Here is a 17,947-nt window from a genome sequence, read left to right as displayed (position 1 = left end):
AAGGAACGGATAATGTTTAATCCTTAATCTTGTTAAACAATCCGGTGATAGGTCTAAATCTGTGAAAGCCAACCTGCCAAAGATTATCGTCAAGCTCAAGCACTTAGTGTCAATGTAAACATATCCTTGGCATTTAAAATTGCATGACCAAGAAAAGCCCCCAGAAGCCTGTGCGGTGCGCACTCACTCGTGTTTCATCAACGCTAGTCTCACGTGCGTCCAATAGCCACTTTTGAGGACTAAATCACGAAAGGTACTTGTGGCTACTGCGACTTACAAATTAATGTTTGCTTATGCCAAAGTAAAATTATAACTTTGCGTGGAGAGGGATATTACAGTAAATTTAGGGGGTGTTCCTTATTTAGAAGTAACGCGATCCTTGATAAGATTCCCCAGTTTCTCCCATTTCCGCCATAATCCGATAATCCCCTATTCAAGGCTCGATTTCTAGCTGCTATTCAGGGAATGAGCTCGCTTTCCCCCCCTCCCACTCCACTTCCCTACCCCCCCCTACTTTACAAAATGTTCCTCCCACGGGGGATCGAGGATCAGACACGAGGAAACAGTAGAAATGAAGCTTGAAGGTTCACTCACGAACGCTTGCGAGGAACGAGTTATTTTTCGGTTTTCTCCACTCTCTTTTCGACTCTCCTCCAATAACGAGCCATTTTAAGGTTCTTATATTTTCTGTTGAATATTGATTTGTAACGAGACTTCTTTCCTTGAAATCGACTAAATTCATCACCATCGGTGACAGTAGCCTACGTGAAGCCTTTCCATCCCCTCCCCCCCCCCCCAATTAGAAACGGTCACTCATTGCGGGGAGGGTACGGCTACGCGTGAGCTACGATAACAATTCCATTTTTAGGAAAACACTCAAGCGAGTCCGAGCACGTATTGGAATGTTTTACCGTGGTGGTATTATATCCGCCTTCTTGGAAAATTCCAAAATATTCCCAATCTTGGAAACCAATAAAATCGAAATCTCTTCGTAACTGACCTATTGATGAATATAAAACGAGCTCGTTACCCTGTTACCTCTCCAGTGAAACAAACTTAAACAAGATCTGTAACGCGTGACTTTTCGTGACATTTCTGGTCAGTTCGCTCACTTCCGGTGTAAAAATAACGCTCACGTTCGTCGCCACAGGAAACGGAAATTCCCGGTGAAATCTCTGTATGGTAAGGTCTGGCTAAAAATAACTTCATTTGACTCAGAAATGGCTTTATTTGACCGAGTATAGATTGTTTTATTCAGACAATAATTATAATTCGCATCAAAAATTTCATAAATATCTTCACAACATGCCATACAACCGAGACGACGGAAACAAAGGAATAGGTCTAAACCTAATCAACAAAGTTGTATTATCAAACCACTTAAGTTCTTTAGAATGTCGCTCTTTTGTTAGCATATCAATGAATCCGATATGCATCGAGAAATATACAATTCAAAATAATAATTTTTTCAGTTTTCCGATTTTTACGCAACTCCCACGTAATGGAGAACAGTTTTGCTTGTAGTTTGCCCTCTTAGTCGCGAGAATGTTTCAAAATAATGTTTTTCAACAACGCTGGGGTTGTACTGTTTTCGTCCGTGATTGTTTTGGCAGCCATTTGCTTGACAAGAGCAGGGAAAGCGTCCGTAATCAACTTGGCAGGCTATTCCACTCAAAATACACTCGCATGTTTGTGGGTAACAAATATCCCCACAGCTACAACCACAAATGATCCGTGATAATCTCAGCTGAGCGCAATCTTGCTCTTCTTTCTTGAGAATCCGGCGAACGCCGGCAGTTTTAAGAATAGTTTTCCTCGCTTTTTGCGCCACCGGTGCGAAGGGTTTGCGATCGCCAATTGTAACACCGTCCACTTCAAAATTGACTTGGATTTTCTCAATCAATACATGTTTTCTCGCCATTCCCAAAGTAGTACCTCCCGATGAAGGCACGGAAACAAAACCTTGCTTTCTTGGGAAATGGTAGATTGTAACTTCACCAAATCGTACCTGTTTTTTCAGCCGCTTACAAGAATCGTCGCTTTCATCTCCGCTATCGGTACTGTGTTTTCGCTTCCCCATTTTTAGCTAACGCGAATTCGAACAAGGTGCGTCTAACCTTCACTTCGTTGACTCCTCTCGTTTCACAGATTTTGGCATTTCGTATTTAAACGCCGAGATCTCGGGTTTCTATTTTCATGACATACGTGCTCGTCTTGTGACGTCAAAAACACGCAAAAAATGACGTTCCGATCGCGATCCAATGTTTTTTATTGGTCGACGTGTGATCTTGAAATCGTTGTGGGTCGAAGAGCGGTGGTCGGGGGGAAATTGAAATGTGATGTAAATATTGGGGATAAAGATGTTTTCGAAAGAGAACGTCAGAAAAAGCCATTTACACCCTTTTTTTTCGGTGTTGACTTCAAGACTTCCTTTGACTTCAGAATAAATAATATGAATTTGTTTGACGTTATGACTTATTATGCTATAATTAATAAAAGGATTATTCTGCTCACGACCACGCAAAATTTTAACTCATCATTACGTTTGATGGCCTTTAAAATTTTATTCGCTCGGAGCTTAAATAGGATGCACCCACACGTACAAAAGTTAACCAACACATTATTGTTGAAGAAAGTGGCTTTAAGAGTTATTTTGATCGTAATAAGAGCCGTCGAAGTCTGAAAATTGTTCCTTAAGCATAATGTTAAACAGAGCAAGGAATTTACGGGCGAAGAGAAGCTTTCGTGAAAAAAGCTGTCTTATCAGGAACGTTCGAAACAAAGAATTGAGGAAAATCTTGATAACGCTATCGTGGCGAAAAATTCCACATAATACGTGACTCTAGAAAAAAAAACTGCGTGAAATTTCTAAATATTAATAAGAAAAGCTTTCTTTTTCTCCCTGTAGACTAAATAAACACGATCGTGTTTAGACGAACCCAGCAAATTTACATGTAAGCAATATTGTAGATCGTTCCAAGCGCGTCTCGAGTCGGTTGAAAAGAAAAAATTCGAGAACGAAAGATTTTCCCAGTTTCAGAGAAAATAGGATTTCCTTGACGAAAAGCTTCCCGGGGATTATTGTGTGGGCTCTAAGAGAGTATCCGTTTTTGATATGAAAGGAGATAAAACAAGAACTCGATTGAACGGTTAAGCTGAATATAGTTTTCGTTATTACTGAAATTAACCACGTTCTGGGTCTAAGAAAAAATTACTTGGAACAAAAAAGTTTCATCGATTTTCTACACCAAGTTTAATCTTCATTCTAATGTTTCAAGTCAGTTTTAAGTCAAATATTGCTGTCTTGATCAAGAAGGCTATTTAATTTTCAACATGACATCGCAAAAATCTTTTATCCCGTGGGCTTTTTATTTAGAGGGAATAAACTTAACTATAAGCGGAACTCGATGTTATCAACAGCTATCAGCACCACAAAATTTAAGCATGTAACTAGCTGGGGATGATTTTTATTTGGAGGGTTGAGGTTATTTTGTATTAAATTGCATTCGCTTTTAATCAGGAAAAGTTCCTTCAAAAGGCCTTGCAACGAAAATAAGAACCTTGTTCCCGAGCTCCTCTACCTTCATATATTTCCGAGGAGGGAGAGAGAGGTGCCTGGGACCAAGTTTCCAACACTTGTAAACGCTTCAAATCTCGTATTTCTCATCCAAAAAAACTTAAGAATTTGTTAAAGAACTTCAATGCCTTAAATAGAAAACTGTACATTTAACACCTGTTGTGTCATTTCTCAGCTTTTACGCTACTGACTATGTAAAACGAATTGAAGAGTCATGTGCAACTCATATCTTTCCTGTGAATGAGTCATATTTACAATGACTGGACAAAAACACTTTTACACAACTTATCAAAGGATGATACCCGTGGGATATTATATTACTCAAGGCTGAAAACTGTTGGAGACTTCTCACATGTGTAACGTGTACCCCTAAAAGAGGGTTACAAAGGGTATACACGTAAAGCGTGAGTAAGCCCAGTATAGTACGTGACGTGTAAATTTCACAATAGGCGGGGGAAGTTGAGATTTGAAGTTTTCCCTTTTAAATTCGTGACGCGTGAATTTGCTGAAATTCCTGCGTGAGACGGGAGCAGGACCATCCCTTTGCTACTCTACCAAAAATAAGGAGCTAAATCTTTAAAAATAAAGAGTTAAATCTTCAGTGAGGAAAGTAGTAATTATTTAGAAACAAATCTTGTTCAAAATTATGGATGATAAAAAAAGGTTTATTATGAAAAACTTTCATCTACATCTCGTCTAACTTCAAATGTTTAAAAAATATTTACATAAATTGCGTATGGTTCGCAATTAAAAACACACAAGAGTCATATCAAGTGTGACTTAACCTTCGGATGGAAAATGTTGCGAAAGAGACTAAGACTGTCACGCAAGGCATATGGTTTAAATGAAAAACTATTACATGGTTATCTCACAATATCTTAAGACTCCAGAGTGAATATTGTAAATATAAAAATAATAGCTTCCGTTTGGCGTGAAAATCCGCACCTATATTTGTCCGCGGACACTATCTGTTCCGAGATGCGAACAGTTTACCGATAGCAAAGCTCGAGGAAAGCTGTGAGCTTCGAGGGACAGCTTATGTTCCAGAACAATATACAAGTACTGTGTCTGTTATCCTTCAAACAGTTTTGCAACGCGCGGGGAAAATGTTTACGAACAACTTACTGTTTGCTGCGTGGGATGTTTACTTTTCAGTGTAGTCTGTGGTGCGACTTATCAACAAACGAACATGTGCCTTCTTCTGTAACGGTAACTTAATGCTCTTCCATCTTCAATTCTATTTTAAACGAACGCTTTTATCGTAGTAGAACATTGGGGAACATCATTTCGGGTGTATCCTCGCATATTCCCCATTCTTAGCCGAGGCATATTCGATCACGTGACGCGCCGGTTTAAACCAACTGTGCGCAAGTAAAAAACTGTAAATTGCAATGTATTTAGCATATCAAAATTCTAAACGAGGAAAGTTCATCTCAGATTATATCTGATCTGAGATCATCACAGCCTCCCTCGCATGTCACGCGAGGAAGAATGGCGTGACGTCCTGTAAAGGTTGCGATAGGGACTAAGACGGTCACGTAAAGGCATACGGCCGAGCAAAACGACTGTTACATAGTTACCTAGAGATATCTTGAAACTCAGAAATGAATGCTGGAAAACGTTATCAGTATAAATGTCTCTCTATAAAAAGCCTATCGTGATTTACATTCCTAAATCTTTTACATGCTTTAAGATTCTAATGCCTTTCGATAAATGAAATTCTTAAAGAAAACTAGCTCTGTTTTTTGGATAATAGTTAGGGGGTGTACAAAGTTTTTGGAGATTGTTCTGTTAAAAAAAAAGCGGCGAGGAAACAACGCCTAGAAGCAACAAAATAGAAAATCGAACGTGCAAACGACTCAAAATCCGTTTTGCGCGCCAAAGCCTAGCGCAAGATCTGTCATCCCCTGGTGATTGGCCATCTTGGAACTAACTCCAGGTTAAATAATTTCAGTGATCAGTGGTATCTGCATTGTCAGATCTATGAAACGAGCTGAAAAGATTCTCTCAAACATCGCATTTTAACTCGTTACCAGATTGAAGAAAAGTCTGTCTGGTTCTTTTATGGAGCTGTCAAATCTCTTTGTCGTCCACAATTAAGCGCTCCATTTTGAAATTTATTTGCTAGGCCTAGTTTAGTTAACTTACGATGCACTTCTTCTGAGTGGTAGAACTGGTGATCATTGAAACTGTGGATCCATGTTCCACACCGAAATCGCTCAGTTTGTTGTCACCTTCGAGCTTTGTGTCACCAAAAGTGATCAGCTGCTTGTCGACTGGCGTTCCTATCATTTCTTTTACCTTCTCTTTCACGTCCGCGATGGTATCTTCCGGTGATACATCTACTACGATTCTTATACCATTATGCATTTTCACGTAAATGTGCCTTTCATCGCCATGTGTTCTTCTAATAACCAGTTCAATGATGGAGTCGCTGTTGATGTCGTAGCTTTCCAGCGTGCGGCGCTGATCTTCAATTGCCTGACTGTTAAACATAAGTAGTTGCTGATGTGGCGGTATTCCAATCTCTTCCATTATTTTCCTTTTCACATCCTGGATGGTATCTCCCGATACAGCTTCAACTTTGATCTTTGTTTTTCCAGCTGGTGTCTTCACATGGAGAAGGAATTCATTCTTTTGTTGTTTCACATCCAGTTGCAAAGATAATTCCATCTCATTGTGGTATTCACTCAGAGGAAGGTGGTCGTCTACAACTTCTTTGCTAGCAAAACTGAGGCGTTGTTGATCAACTGGAATCCCTTCTCTATCATAGATCATCTTTCTCACGCTCTCAAAATCATCCTTTGGTGAAGCATTTATAAAAATCTTCCTTCCAGTTGAAAACTCCACATTGATAAGCATTCTATCAAGTTCGTCCTCGAGTCGCAAATGTACCGAAGATTTGTCTGTGACCTTGTATTCATCTAACGTTTGGGTGTCTTTGAGTTCTTGCCTCTTAAAGATCAGATGTTGCTGGTTTGGTGGGATACCCTCTTTGTCCTGAATTTTCCGTTTCACCTTCTTTATCGTATCTAAAGGCTCCACTTCCAAAGTGATCGTCTTTCCAGTCAATGTTTTTATAAAGATTTGCATGCCACCACGCAGTCTTAAAACCAAGTGAAGAGTCGCTTCTTTCAGAACATTGTAGTCACTCAGACAACGGCCATCTTCCAATGACTGCCCTTTAAAGATAAGACGTTGCTGATCTGGAGGGATTCCTTCTTTGTCTTGAATTTTTGTTTTCACATTCTCAATGGTGTCTGACGGTTCCACTTCCAAAGTGATCGCCTTTCCAGTCAATGTTTTTATAAAGATTTGCATGCCACCACGCCGTCTTAAAACCAAGTGAAGTATTGATTCTTTCTGAATATTGTAGTCACTCAGACAACGGCCATCTTCCAATTGCTTCCCGGCAAAGATAAAACGTTGCTGGTCCGGTGGAATTCCTTCTTTGTCTTGAATTTTTGTTTTCACGTTCTCAATGGTGTCTGACAATTCCACTTCCAAAGTGATCGTCTTTCCAGTCAATGTTTTTACAAAGATTTGCTCGCCACCTCGAAGATTTAGCCGTCGCGGTGGCCTTGACAACGTTTCAGGGGGAAGATCTCCCTCCAGTTCCCCCTTTAAAACACGGATATCGTCCGGAACTCCTTCAAGTTTTTCAAGTCTGCTCTCTGGTGAGCCAACAGAACCTTTTTCCATTGTTCCTGGTGCGATAGCGTGGAGGTTTTCACAGGATGTCGACTTTTGGACGATTTCGATACTTCTGTTACTTGTTATTCCAAGTGGACCTTGATATGAAAGCAAATATGAAAAGAATTTACATCAGCTTCATTCAAGATTAGAGATGATATAGCAGGTAGCATCATCAGACGCCCTTATAAATTGTTTGAGTGATTGATTATTGTAAGCTTTATCCATCGCAAATATATTCAAGCTATCTTTGTAAAGTATTTTTCGATCATTTTAGCCACTCCCAGTACGAATCTGTCTATCAGTATGAGAGAAGGATAGCCAGATTGAGTGCTCGGGTCACATAAATTTCCTCTTTTACAGTGATTTATAGAGAACAATTCTGCAAATTGACGACCATGCATTTCTTAGCAGGCTATTCAAAGAAATTTGTTCACTTTGTTAAACTATTGACTTGACAAGATATTTACTACTTTGGGCTAACCCAATATAAAGGAGTTGGATCAGTTTCCTAAAAATGTCAAAAGGTCGTGAGGACGTCTTAGCGTCGCCTCCCTCTGTCCTCGATCCTCATCTCTCGATTAAATAAAGAGAGCACAAGTATTAGATCTGATAATTAAATTTCTTGAATGATACCTGTCTGAATGTGATGAAACAACAAATTTGTAAACATGTATGAGAAAGCATAAAAAAAAACAAAACATGAAAACCTATGCTAACGTGTTTTAAACCATTTACGACGACGATGCCCTATTTATTCGGTTAAAGACAGCTCTCCGAAACATTTTCTGTGTACTCACCGGAACCCTGCAGAAACAACTTTCGTGCAGCCATGTACTCCTCCCCCTGAATAGTTGTTGTCAGTTTCAGCTCAGTCAAGCCAAACTCCTTCAGAACGTCCTTTGTCACAAGATATTTCTGTGCCATGTCATTCAGGTGACCTGTACAATAGTCATACCACAGGGCATCCAGTATTTCCAATGAGCTACATAGTGCTGTCAATAACAAACTTCCTGATTGAGCGTCTAGGACTAGAACTTTGCGCACATCTGTTAAAAACCGTAGAAAACCATTTAATTCCTCAGGTTTGGTTGTGTCAACTGTCTGAAAGTACTTGCGCGCGATGAAATTCATAACTCCTTGAGAACCTCCTTCCTCGGCGCTTTCTGTTCTTCCCGCGAGTGGTAGACCAGCAGATGCAACAGGTTCCACTGCCTTACGTTTAACTCCAGTAACTACCATCTGGGTATCCTGTGTGTCTTCAGACGTTCCTTCTGACGTTCCAGTAACTACCAGCTCGTCGCCATAAGCTTGGGTACCCTGACTGGCTATAACCGCTGTCTCAGATGTCTCAAGTGGCGGATGAGGGTCTGGGATGGTCTCACAATCAATCCGCATTCGAATTTTAACTGTAAGGGGAAAAAGTGTCAGTAACTGCAGCGACTAACCATTCACAACAGAGGCAAAACAGGCAATTAGTATGAGTGGTCGTCCGGCTATAGTCAAGTAACGAGAAATAATTGACATTTCTCCGCTTCAAAAATATATGAAGCCATTTCTGTCATAAAAAGTGTACAACGTGCACCGTACAGGTGACCCTTGTGCGTTACGTAAGTGCTTATGTAAAAGGAAAAATACTTTACTAGTAATAGATATACAGTAAATATCAACAAGCTGACCTCCAGCTGAGGAATTGGGTCGCCCACCCAGTTTTAATCGATCTTTGATGTCTTGGGTTTCATCTCGAAACTCTTGCCTCAAGAGTTGGGCTGTAGATTCTACTTTCCTTCCGAGCTCATCTTTGATGTCTTGGGCTTCTTCTCGAACTTCTTGTCCTAAGCGCTGCACTTGTTGGGCTGTAGATTCTACTTTCCCTCCGAGCTCATCTTTAATATCTTGGGCTTCTTCTCGAACCTCTTGCCTTAAGTATTGAGCTTCTTTCTCCAAATGGTTCATTGAAGATTCGACCTTTTCCAGGTATTCCTTTACTTCTGTATCATTCTGGTACCACTGTCGCAATTCCTGCCCATGTCTCTTGTCTTCCTCTGTTAGGGGATCTTTTAAAAATGTATCAATAGCATTCTTCCATTCTTTTGCCTTTGCAGGGCTGATTTGACCCGCAACTCTCACAAGAGCCTCGCTGACTTCTCTCCAACGAACTGAAAACTCGTCATCTGAGATCTCCATGTTCTCGGTCACATGACCATACATCGAATTGCGGTAATATTTGATTCTAGCTAAATCTGCTTCTAAACTGTCATCTGTACTTGCCGGCAGCGCATCCCAGCCCGTGACAGGAGGGGTGAGGCCACATATCGTCCTCAGCAACCGGAAAAGAAGAGTTATATCAAAGTCTATTGACTTTCCATACATCCCTGGAGAAGGGTACAGGCAGTCCCACTGTGGTTTGGTGAGCTTTGCTGCCTTAAGTAGCTTCTTCGTGGCTGGATTCTGAAGTGTTGTGGACAAATTACTTGGCGGACGTTTGATATCAAAAGCCTCCCTCAATAGCACAGTACCTCCACTTATCAAAAGCCGAGCCAGACGTTGAAAATTATCTCTCCCTTTCGAAGAACGAAGCACCTCATCTGGGTCCAGAGCGGCAGCCATTTCTAAAGAAGAAAAAATTGTGGCAGTATCAGTTACCGGACCTTCCTTACCTCATGACTGCAACCCAAACTGTGAAATAGATCAACGGAGTGAGCGGTTAACCTCACAAAAGACAGATTCGGCTAACATAAAACGTCCCTGCTTAAATAGCATGGATGGATGATTTAAGAGGAGAGGATCAAAACGGATTGCTTTCAATAATACTTAGATATTCCACGTTTTGAGGGTATGATTTTGCCAGCAAGGAATTGGTGTTCAAAAACTTAGACGTGTTTTTCTTAAGCCCATGTAAGAAGGCAAGTTGTAAGACATTCAATAAGCGACGTTATTCGTTTCAAGATGGCCGCTATTTTCTGCCTCTGGGTTATATCACTAGCTTTTGTAGTTAATCTACTGGCACACACGCTTCCAAGCCAGCTTGGAGACGGCTCTTCGGAGTGCTCATTGAAATCGACCAACAATTTTCAAGCCCACTATCTCAAAAGAAATGCTGCGAGCCGCCGAATCTCAAACCAACTTCGTCCACATCAAGTATGCTGGACCAAACATGGTCAAACTTGTCGTTCGCCTCCTGACTTCCATCAAGGCATCGATATAACTATCTGTATGGATATTGCATCGAACCCTGGTCCCCATCCGAATCAGAGAAACAATCTGCGAGCACTATATCTGAATGCACGAAGTTTAAAAGCAATCGTGACTGCCGAAGGTTCTGACCGAAGCAAAATATGCAAAATCACCATCTTACAACAGATTGTCTTTAGCGGGGACTTCGACGTTGTCGGGGTCACTGAAACATGGCTTAATAACTCTGTAACCGACAGTGAAATCATACCAGGATATTCCATCTTTCGACGGGACAGAGAAGATCGTGCTGGTGGAGTAATGATTGCGGTTAAAGGAGGCATTGAAGTGAAAAGACGACCTGACTTAGAGAAGGATGGCGCAGAATTGGTTGTTGTGGATCTGAAGACTGGAAATATAAAAACTGTTACCCTTTATTGTTTTTATCACCCTGATTCATCGCCCGAACCTCTTCTGGAACTTAACTCATCTCTACGGAAAAACACAGAGTCAGCTTGTATATTGCTGCTTGGCGATTTCAATCTGCCAGAACTCAATTGGGCTAACGATGAAACAACAACAACTCCAGTAAACAACAGTAGTCGCGCAGACCACAAAATATTTTGTGATCTTGTTGGTGACAATTTTCTTTATCAGACTGTCCCTGGCCCCACGCATATTGCCGGTAACAAGCTTGACTTTGTGCTGTGTAATTGGCCTGAGACTATCGAGAACGTTCTAACCTTTCATCCACGGGAAGGTATATTTCCCACAGACCACTATGTTATTGAGTTTGATATCCGACTAAAGTTTCAAAGAGCAAAACGGGTGAAGAGACAAGTCTTCGACTTTAAGAATGGAAATTTTGATGATCTACGGGAATCACTTACTCGAGTTCCCTTTGAGTTAGCCTTTTCGGATGATATAAATGAACACTGGTCAAACTGGAAAGATCTGTTTCTGACTGCCGTAATAGATCATATACCAGTAAAAACAATTCACGACACTAACTCTCCCCCTTGGATAGACGGGGAAGTCCGGCATCTGATTCGAAAGAAGTACGCAGCTTTGAAAAAATTTCGTCAGAACAAGACCCCTGAACGCAAACAAAAATTGCGAATATTGAGTCAAAATATTAAGTACGTAATTCGCGCTAAACATCGGCAGTACTTAGCGCAAATTGAGCAGTCGTTTAAGGACAACCCAAAGAAATTTTGGAGCTACCACAAAGCGATTTTAGGTGGTCGATCTGGCACAAGCCCGGTGATATCATACAACGGTGTGTCTGCAAAGGAACCAGCACAAAAAGCAGACCTCTTCAATAAATATTTCTGTTCTGTTTTCCTTCCAGCAGCCTCCGATGTAAACAGACCTCAAATTAACATACCACTGAGAACTGATATGGAAATCTCGCAAATAGAAATATCAATAGAAGAGGTGAGAGAGCACTTGAAAGGGCTAGACATCTCAAAAGCCAGTGGTCCTGATGGCATCCCAACGAGACTGCTCAAACAATGTAGCGAACAAATAGCACCAAGTCTCTGCGCTATTTTTAACAACTCACTTAAAAGCGGCAAAATTCCAAGTGAGTGGAAATCGGCGGACATAACACCAATTCACAAGAAAGACTCAAAAGAACCCGCCGACAACTATAGACCTATTTCGCTCATTCCCATTGTAAGCAAAATACAGGAACGCTGCGTGTTTAATCACCTTTATGAGCACGTCATACATCTGATCACCCTCTTACAGCACGGGTTTCTACGAAATCGATCGTGTGTCACACAATTACTGTCTGTTCTACACACCATAGGACAGTACCTGGATAAAAATGTACAGACGGACGTGATCTATTTGGATCTCGCTAAAGCGTTTGACACGGTGGACCATTGTATTCTCCTGTCTAAGTTAAGGGCCTACGGCGTTTCGGGGCAGCTACTAGCCTGGTTTTCAGACTATCTAAACGAGCGCGTCCAACGTGTAGTTGTTGATGGTGCTGTCTCGCAATGGGCACCAGTCACTTCCGGTGTCCCTCATGGGAGTCTGTTGGGACCCCTGCTCTTCACGATCTTTATAAACGACCTGCCTGATGCAACTGCAGGAGGTGCGATGGCCGCATTATATGCCGACGACACCAAGGCATATCGCAGCATCAAAGGTGTTGAGGACTGCATATCTCTGCAGAACACTTTAACCAACATGAACGCATGGGCCATGCGAAATAACATTCGCTTTAACTCATCAAAATGCAAAGTCCTCTCAGTAACTCGCAAAAAAAGCCCAATTATCTACGGCTACAAACTCAATCATGTACAACTTGAGCGGGTCACAAGTGAGAAGGATGTCGGAGTTATTGTGACTAGCTCCCTTTCATGGGATTCACATGTCCATACCATCATCGCAAAAGCCAACAAGCTACTTGGGCTTCTAAAGCGTACATGCCCTTTTCTGACCGATGTTTCAGTCAGGCGGTCCCTCTATCTGGCTTTGGTAAAGTCACAACTGTGCTATGCAACGCAAGTGTGGTCCCCAGCCCAATTCAGTCTGTTGCGGCAAACGAACATCAAGGCTCGATGAAATACCAAGAAAATCGTGACCGGAGAAAAATGCCAACCAAATCCAGGGGATATATTACAGGGACATAACTTTAATCAATCTCGTAAACTGTAAACGAATTAAAAAAGGGACTTATATAATAGATTGTATTCAATTAAACACGTGGCGACTTAACAGCGTAAATGAATCTAACATAATAAAAGAACTAATAAATGAACCAAATGCTACGGCAAACACAAAATATATATACAAATAAAGACGAAAGAGCTTGCTCGAAACGAGATAAACAACAAAAAAGGCGAAAACAACTTACATATCAGTCCCTATACGCCGGTGGCTTGAAATCACACTTTATAAATTAACTTTGGATGAACAGGCGATTAATGAAAGCGGGAGAGAAAAACTATTTAAAGGAATCAAATGGCACAAAGGCCAACTGTAACGCAAATGTCACGCAAGTTCGAAAGTCACGCATTTACACAGTCTCAAAAGTCAGCTTGAAAGAGTACAAAGACGTGCAACAAGATGGATTCTAGGCACCAGAATTGGGGAAATGAGCTACCGAGACCGGCTTATCAAGCTGAATTTGCTCCCTCTCGCCTACGACCGCGAACTTAAGGACCTTGTGTTTCTTTACAAATGTCTGAATAACTACACGGATCTAAACATCCTTAACTTTGTTTCTTTTATTTCCCACGGCCGCACCAGACGAAGTAATTCCTTCAATCTCACAACACCTTCATGTAAAACAAGTACCTTTCAGGCCTCCTATTTCAACCGAACTGTTAAACTCTGGAACTACGTCTGTACCTTATCACCCCCGTCCAAGTTTTCTAACCCGACCGCCTTTCGAACTTTTGTAGCAAAACACATGTTCTCTCTTGTCCGTTCAGTTTTTGATGTTAATAGTCCGTGCACGTGGTCAATTGTTAGGTCGTGTCCCTGTCATTGATTTTTAGTTATCTAGCACTTTTTCACTGTAAGTTTTTACATTTTTCATTCTTTTTTTTTTTTCGTTTTTATTAAGGGTAGTGCCCCGCATGGGATTCCATGTCCCGTTCGCACTGACCCTTTTGGCGTATGTCTATCCATTTTTTGTCCCTTTCCTTGTATATGTATTCATTTTGAGCTTGTAGACGTACCCAATAAAGCTGTTAAATAAAATAAAATAATAAAATAGAAGAGGAACTGTACAAAATACCTGAAATACTCTGATCTTATCCCCTTTAACAACAGCAACATAAAAAGGGGGTCGAACGAGTGACTTGAAATCTCAAGACCTGCATCCTTTTTTAAATCACATTTAAGGATTGTTCACGCAAATAGTTTGTTATCCTTTTACTTTTCAAGCTTTCCTTTTTATGACAGCGCCTAGAAAAACTTAAATATGCAAATGACGGAGAAGCCTGATTTCCATTAATTTACTTTTTATATATTTTTTTACAAAAATAAATGAATGCATGTTTGGGAAGTTCAGCACTAATAAAACTACATAGGTTCTCAGTTTCACCTGGTTATCAAACGACTCTATTTAAGGACGTGAATACATTATTCAATTACAAGAGACTTGAAATACGCTTGCGCAAAGAAGGGAGACTAGGCGGGCTAGAATATGTAGTACATTGCGTGACACAAGAAAGAAAACATTTAGCAGTCACGACGTGGTCGATAGTCACCCACTTCGTTTACTCCCTGTGAATTACAGAAGTAGATACACAAGTTTTACATTATTATTCTCTCCCGAAGTAACAATGTACGATGCATCACTTACCAAAAACAAAGAATTTTATATATTTGCCGGAGCTTGGCAATGGCAATAAGGTAACTACATGCTGGTCGTTCTAATCATTTTCTGTGAACTTCAACCTAAATTTTAACCGAACAGGAACCGAACGAGGTTCAAAATACTAGTAAAGTTCTGATTGAGCTGTTCTGCTGGTCAATCATCCTTCAAGCATCGCAAACAACATTTCTTAGAGACTCGAAACTAATGAAAATCTCACAGATTTCCATCTGAGAGCTATTTGACAACGTCACTTAAATTACGCTCATTCGACGGGTTTCTTAATCACAAAAGCTATAACTTCAACAGATCTTAAATATAACTTTAAACGAGGAGTTGGAGATTAGCTGATGCAGAGGAAATGTAACATTAAGCGTCTTACCTTCAGAGTCTTTTCGTTCGAACTACATCGAAGTCTTTAGCGTCGGCAGACTCACACCCGTGAAAAGCGGAAGCGAACGGGTTCGCAGCGTATCATGGGAGAGCCCAACAAAAAGATAACATAAGGAAAGGGATGGTAGGGCATCAAGTTGTAGTCCTTCGGTCCGTTTCACCTCGTCAAGACTTCTGGACATGTAATTGTTAACCTTATTTTGTTCAAAGAGTGGAACCCTTCAGAAAAGCACTTATTTATTTTCCTTTTTCGATTCTATCGTTACATGCGCGATGTAGTATCGTTAATGGTTTTTTTCTGGTTTTCGATCACGGAAAATCACGAGAATCATTCCAGAGACATTCTTGTACAAGCCATCGACAATCAAGCGAATTGAATCAATAAAAACAGGATAAGGCCACGATCTTGTGAAATAAGAAACTATGATAGAAGACGGCGCCCACTTGAGTGAAAATATTATTAAACTGTTATCAGACATTCTCGTAGACAGGAGTCCATTATTTCTACACTCCCTAGGGCCCTCGTAGATGGCTATGGAAAAAAGTATTTCTGGGGAATTCCATTTTGTTAGTACGACTGTTCAACTTGCAAGCATTTTTATGTTAACCACAAATGTCTTAAACAGCGCATGTCAAGATAAAGACAATTAAATTTCTTCGTTTGTATTTTTTCTAGTTAATTTCAAACAAACGTAGATCACAAGGAAAAACAAAAGGCATCTTAAAGCAGGAAAGGAACGAACCTTTGCTGAGGGAAATGGCTCTGAAATATCTGTCTATTTGACAAATAGATCCCAAGTTGCCGTGTGTCTGTTCGGAAATAGGGAGCAAGTTAAGTTTCCAAAGAAACTGAGGTGTTGCGTTTGTGTTGGGGGGGGGGGGGTGGGGGTGTTTAAGATTATTTAGTTTTATTTTTAGTTGATAATGTAAATTGCCAACTTAGAATATAGACAGCTTTATACTTCGGCAGTACATTTGTTATCACGCCAAGGAAAAAAGTCATGTTTTAATAGCGTTTCTTTTTATCTTTAAATGTTTTATAAAATCTCAAGCTATCAAAAATGTCGTAAATACCTTTTTGTAACAAAAAAATATACATTTTTCGAAAAAGCCTCAATCATTAACATCGTAGACTAAAAAAACGCGAACATGTCAAGACGAACCTAGAAAATAAGCAATATTGCAGATCGTCCCAAGCGCGTCTCCAGTCGATTTAAAAGAAAAGAAATAGAAAAAAAAAGATTTTCCCAGTTTCAGAGAAAATACGATTTCCTTGATTAAAAGCTTCCCGGAGATCATTGTGTGGGCTCTAAGAGAGTATCCATTTTTGATATGAAAGGAATGATAAAACAAAAACTTGATTGAACGGTGAAGCTGAATATAGTTTTCGTTATTACTGAAATTCACCACGTTCTGGATCTAAAAAACAAAATTACTTGGAATAAAAAAGTTTCATCGATTTTCTCCTCCAAGTTTAATCTTCATTGTAATGTTACAAGACAATTTTGAGAACGTATATTTTCAGTCACCGTAATGTGTCTATCAAAAACGTCAATAGGTACGAAAACAGGCTTTAATACAATTGAAAGACGGTACTGAGTTATTTCCTGGCGATTTGTACTTAATTTTGTGGTTAGAAAGAAATCGATTAAAACACCTCAGCATGGCAAATAAATTAATCTCCTTTATCTAATCAATACCAACTCGTACATGATGAAACATGGTTGTGAACTTGTAGTTATTGGCCTTGCTTCAATGCAAGGTTGCTCTTATTTCAAAAGCCAAGATTCCGGAAAATCACGAAGAGATCCACAGTTATGGTAACCATCCGACTCCACAGAATAATTAACGTATGTACAGCCTGAAAAACAACAAAAAAATAGTAACTTACGTTCATCGAATTTCCGTTTGCAAAATTCGTCAAATTTAGCTGCTGGAATCGAAATCTTTCTACGCCTGCACAAGCCAAAATTCCACCATTTTTCAATCCTATGTCACTTATCGCCTTACAGTAGCTCAATATATATTTGCATTGTAACACAATGATCTTTGTTTACACGGTTTTCTCCAGCTTTTCAGGTTTTTTGCCTCGGAACGAAAATACCTCAGAACGCACTTAATACTGTGACCACTAGTTTTTTGACTGAGTAAAATTATAGATATGCGGAAATCAATTTCAAAGGTTTCCTCTTGTCAATCCAACCGCCAATGTTTACATAAGATGAAAATCGATTAAGATTTTACGCATTCCTATTGGCTACCTTTGCAATTTGTCCATGCAACGAAAAAGGAACTCAGCCACAGGCATTCCGTGGAAAAAAATCTGCATGTGTCTGTTAATCCTTTAACTCCCAAGATCTCTGGAGTAATTCTCCTTACTGTCTGCCAAACGATTATCATTACCTTAGTGCGGAGAATTTGGTATCAAATCAATTGGTACTCGCATAATTGATATTTTTCTTTATTCGCATCACTTGTCTACATGATACTGTATAGGTATTGTAAGGAGAAATTCTGTCTCGGTCACTCACGGGAGTTAAAGGGTTAAAGATAATTCCCAGCCCGTATAGCGTACCGCGCGAAGGTCACGTGATGACGCCAAGCTAAGCGGACGTGGTTCCGAGCTCTCTCCAAGAAACTTTAAAGAAAATGATCCTTAATAGTTTTACTATGACCGCGTGATAACCCTTTGAAAAGAATTAATTGTTGACAACCCAATGTCTGCTAGATTGACAAGATCGAAAGTAAAGCAGCGAACCGAAATGTCAGAT

General features: G+C 40.2%; 2 protein-coding genes across 3 annotated transcripts; both read right to left on the bottom strand.

The window, feature by feature from the left end:
* Positions 1 to 1,225: 1,225 nt before the first annotated feature.
* Positions 1,226 to 2,161, bottom strand: LOC113681951 (cysteine/serine-rich nuclear protein 1). The gene has a single exon (XM_027199094.2). It carries the CDS (start codon positions 2,078 to 2,080, stop codon positions 1,484 to 1,486), a length of 597 nt encoding a protein of 198 aa, XP_027054895.1. The 5' UTR covers positions 2,081 to 2,161; the 3' UTR covers positions 1,226 to 1,483.
* Positions 2,162 to 4,224: 2,063 nt separating this feature from the next.
* LOC113682011 (uncharacterized) lies at positions 4,225 to 15,244 on the bottom strand. 2 transcript variants are annotated; one of them, XM_089194772.1, is made up of 4 exons: positions 15,166 to 15,244; positions 8,950 to 9,882; positions 8,071 to 8,679; positions 4,225 to 7,368 (listed from the first exon to the last, which is right to left on the bottom strand). In XM_089194772.1, the coding sequence occupies exons 2-4, from the start codon at positions 9,878 to 9,880 to the stop codon at positions 5,717 to 5,719; spliced, it is 3,192 nt and encodes a 1,063-aa protein (XP_089050898.1). In that variant the 5' UTR covers positions 9,881 to 9,882; positions 15,166 to 15,244; the 3' UTR covers positions 4,225 to 5,716. The 2 variants fall into 2 exon arrangements, with proteins under 2 accessions (XP_089050898.1, XP_089050899.1); XM_089194773.1 differs by lacking the exon at positions 15,166 to 15,244 and having other exon boundaries at positions 8,950 to 10,015.
* Between the last annotated feature and the right edge of the window lie 2,703 nt (positions 15,245 to 17,947).

The sequence above is a fragment of the Pocillopora damicornis genome, chromosome 14 (genome assembly GCF_964200805.1).
Source record: "Pocillopora damicornis chromosome 14, jaPocDami1.2, whole genome shotgun sequence".
In the NCBI taxonomy this organism is placed as follows: domain Eukaryota; kingdom Metazoa; phylum Cnidaria; class Anthozoa; order Scleractinia; family Pocilloporidae; genus Pocillopora; species Pocillopora damicornis.
The sequence above is the reverse complement of the archived record's forward strand: the minus strand, read 5'-3'. Positions and strand labels throughout refer to the sequence as shown.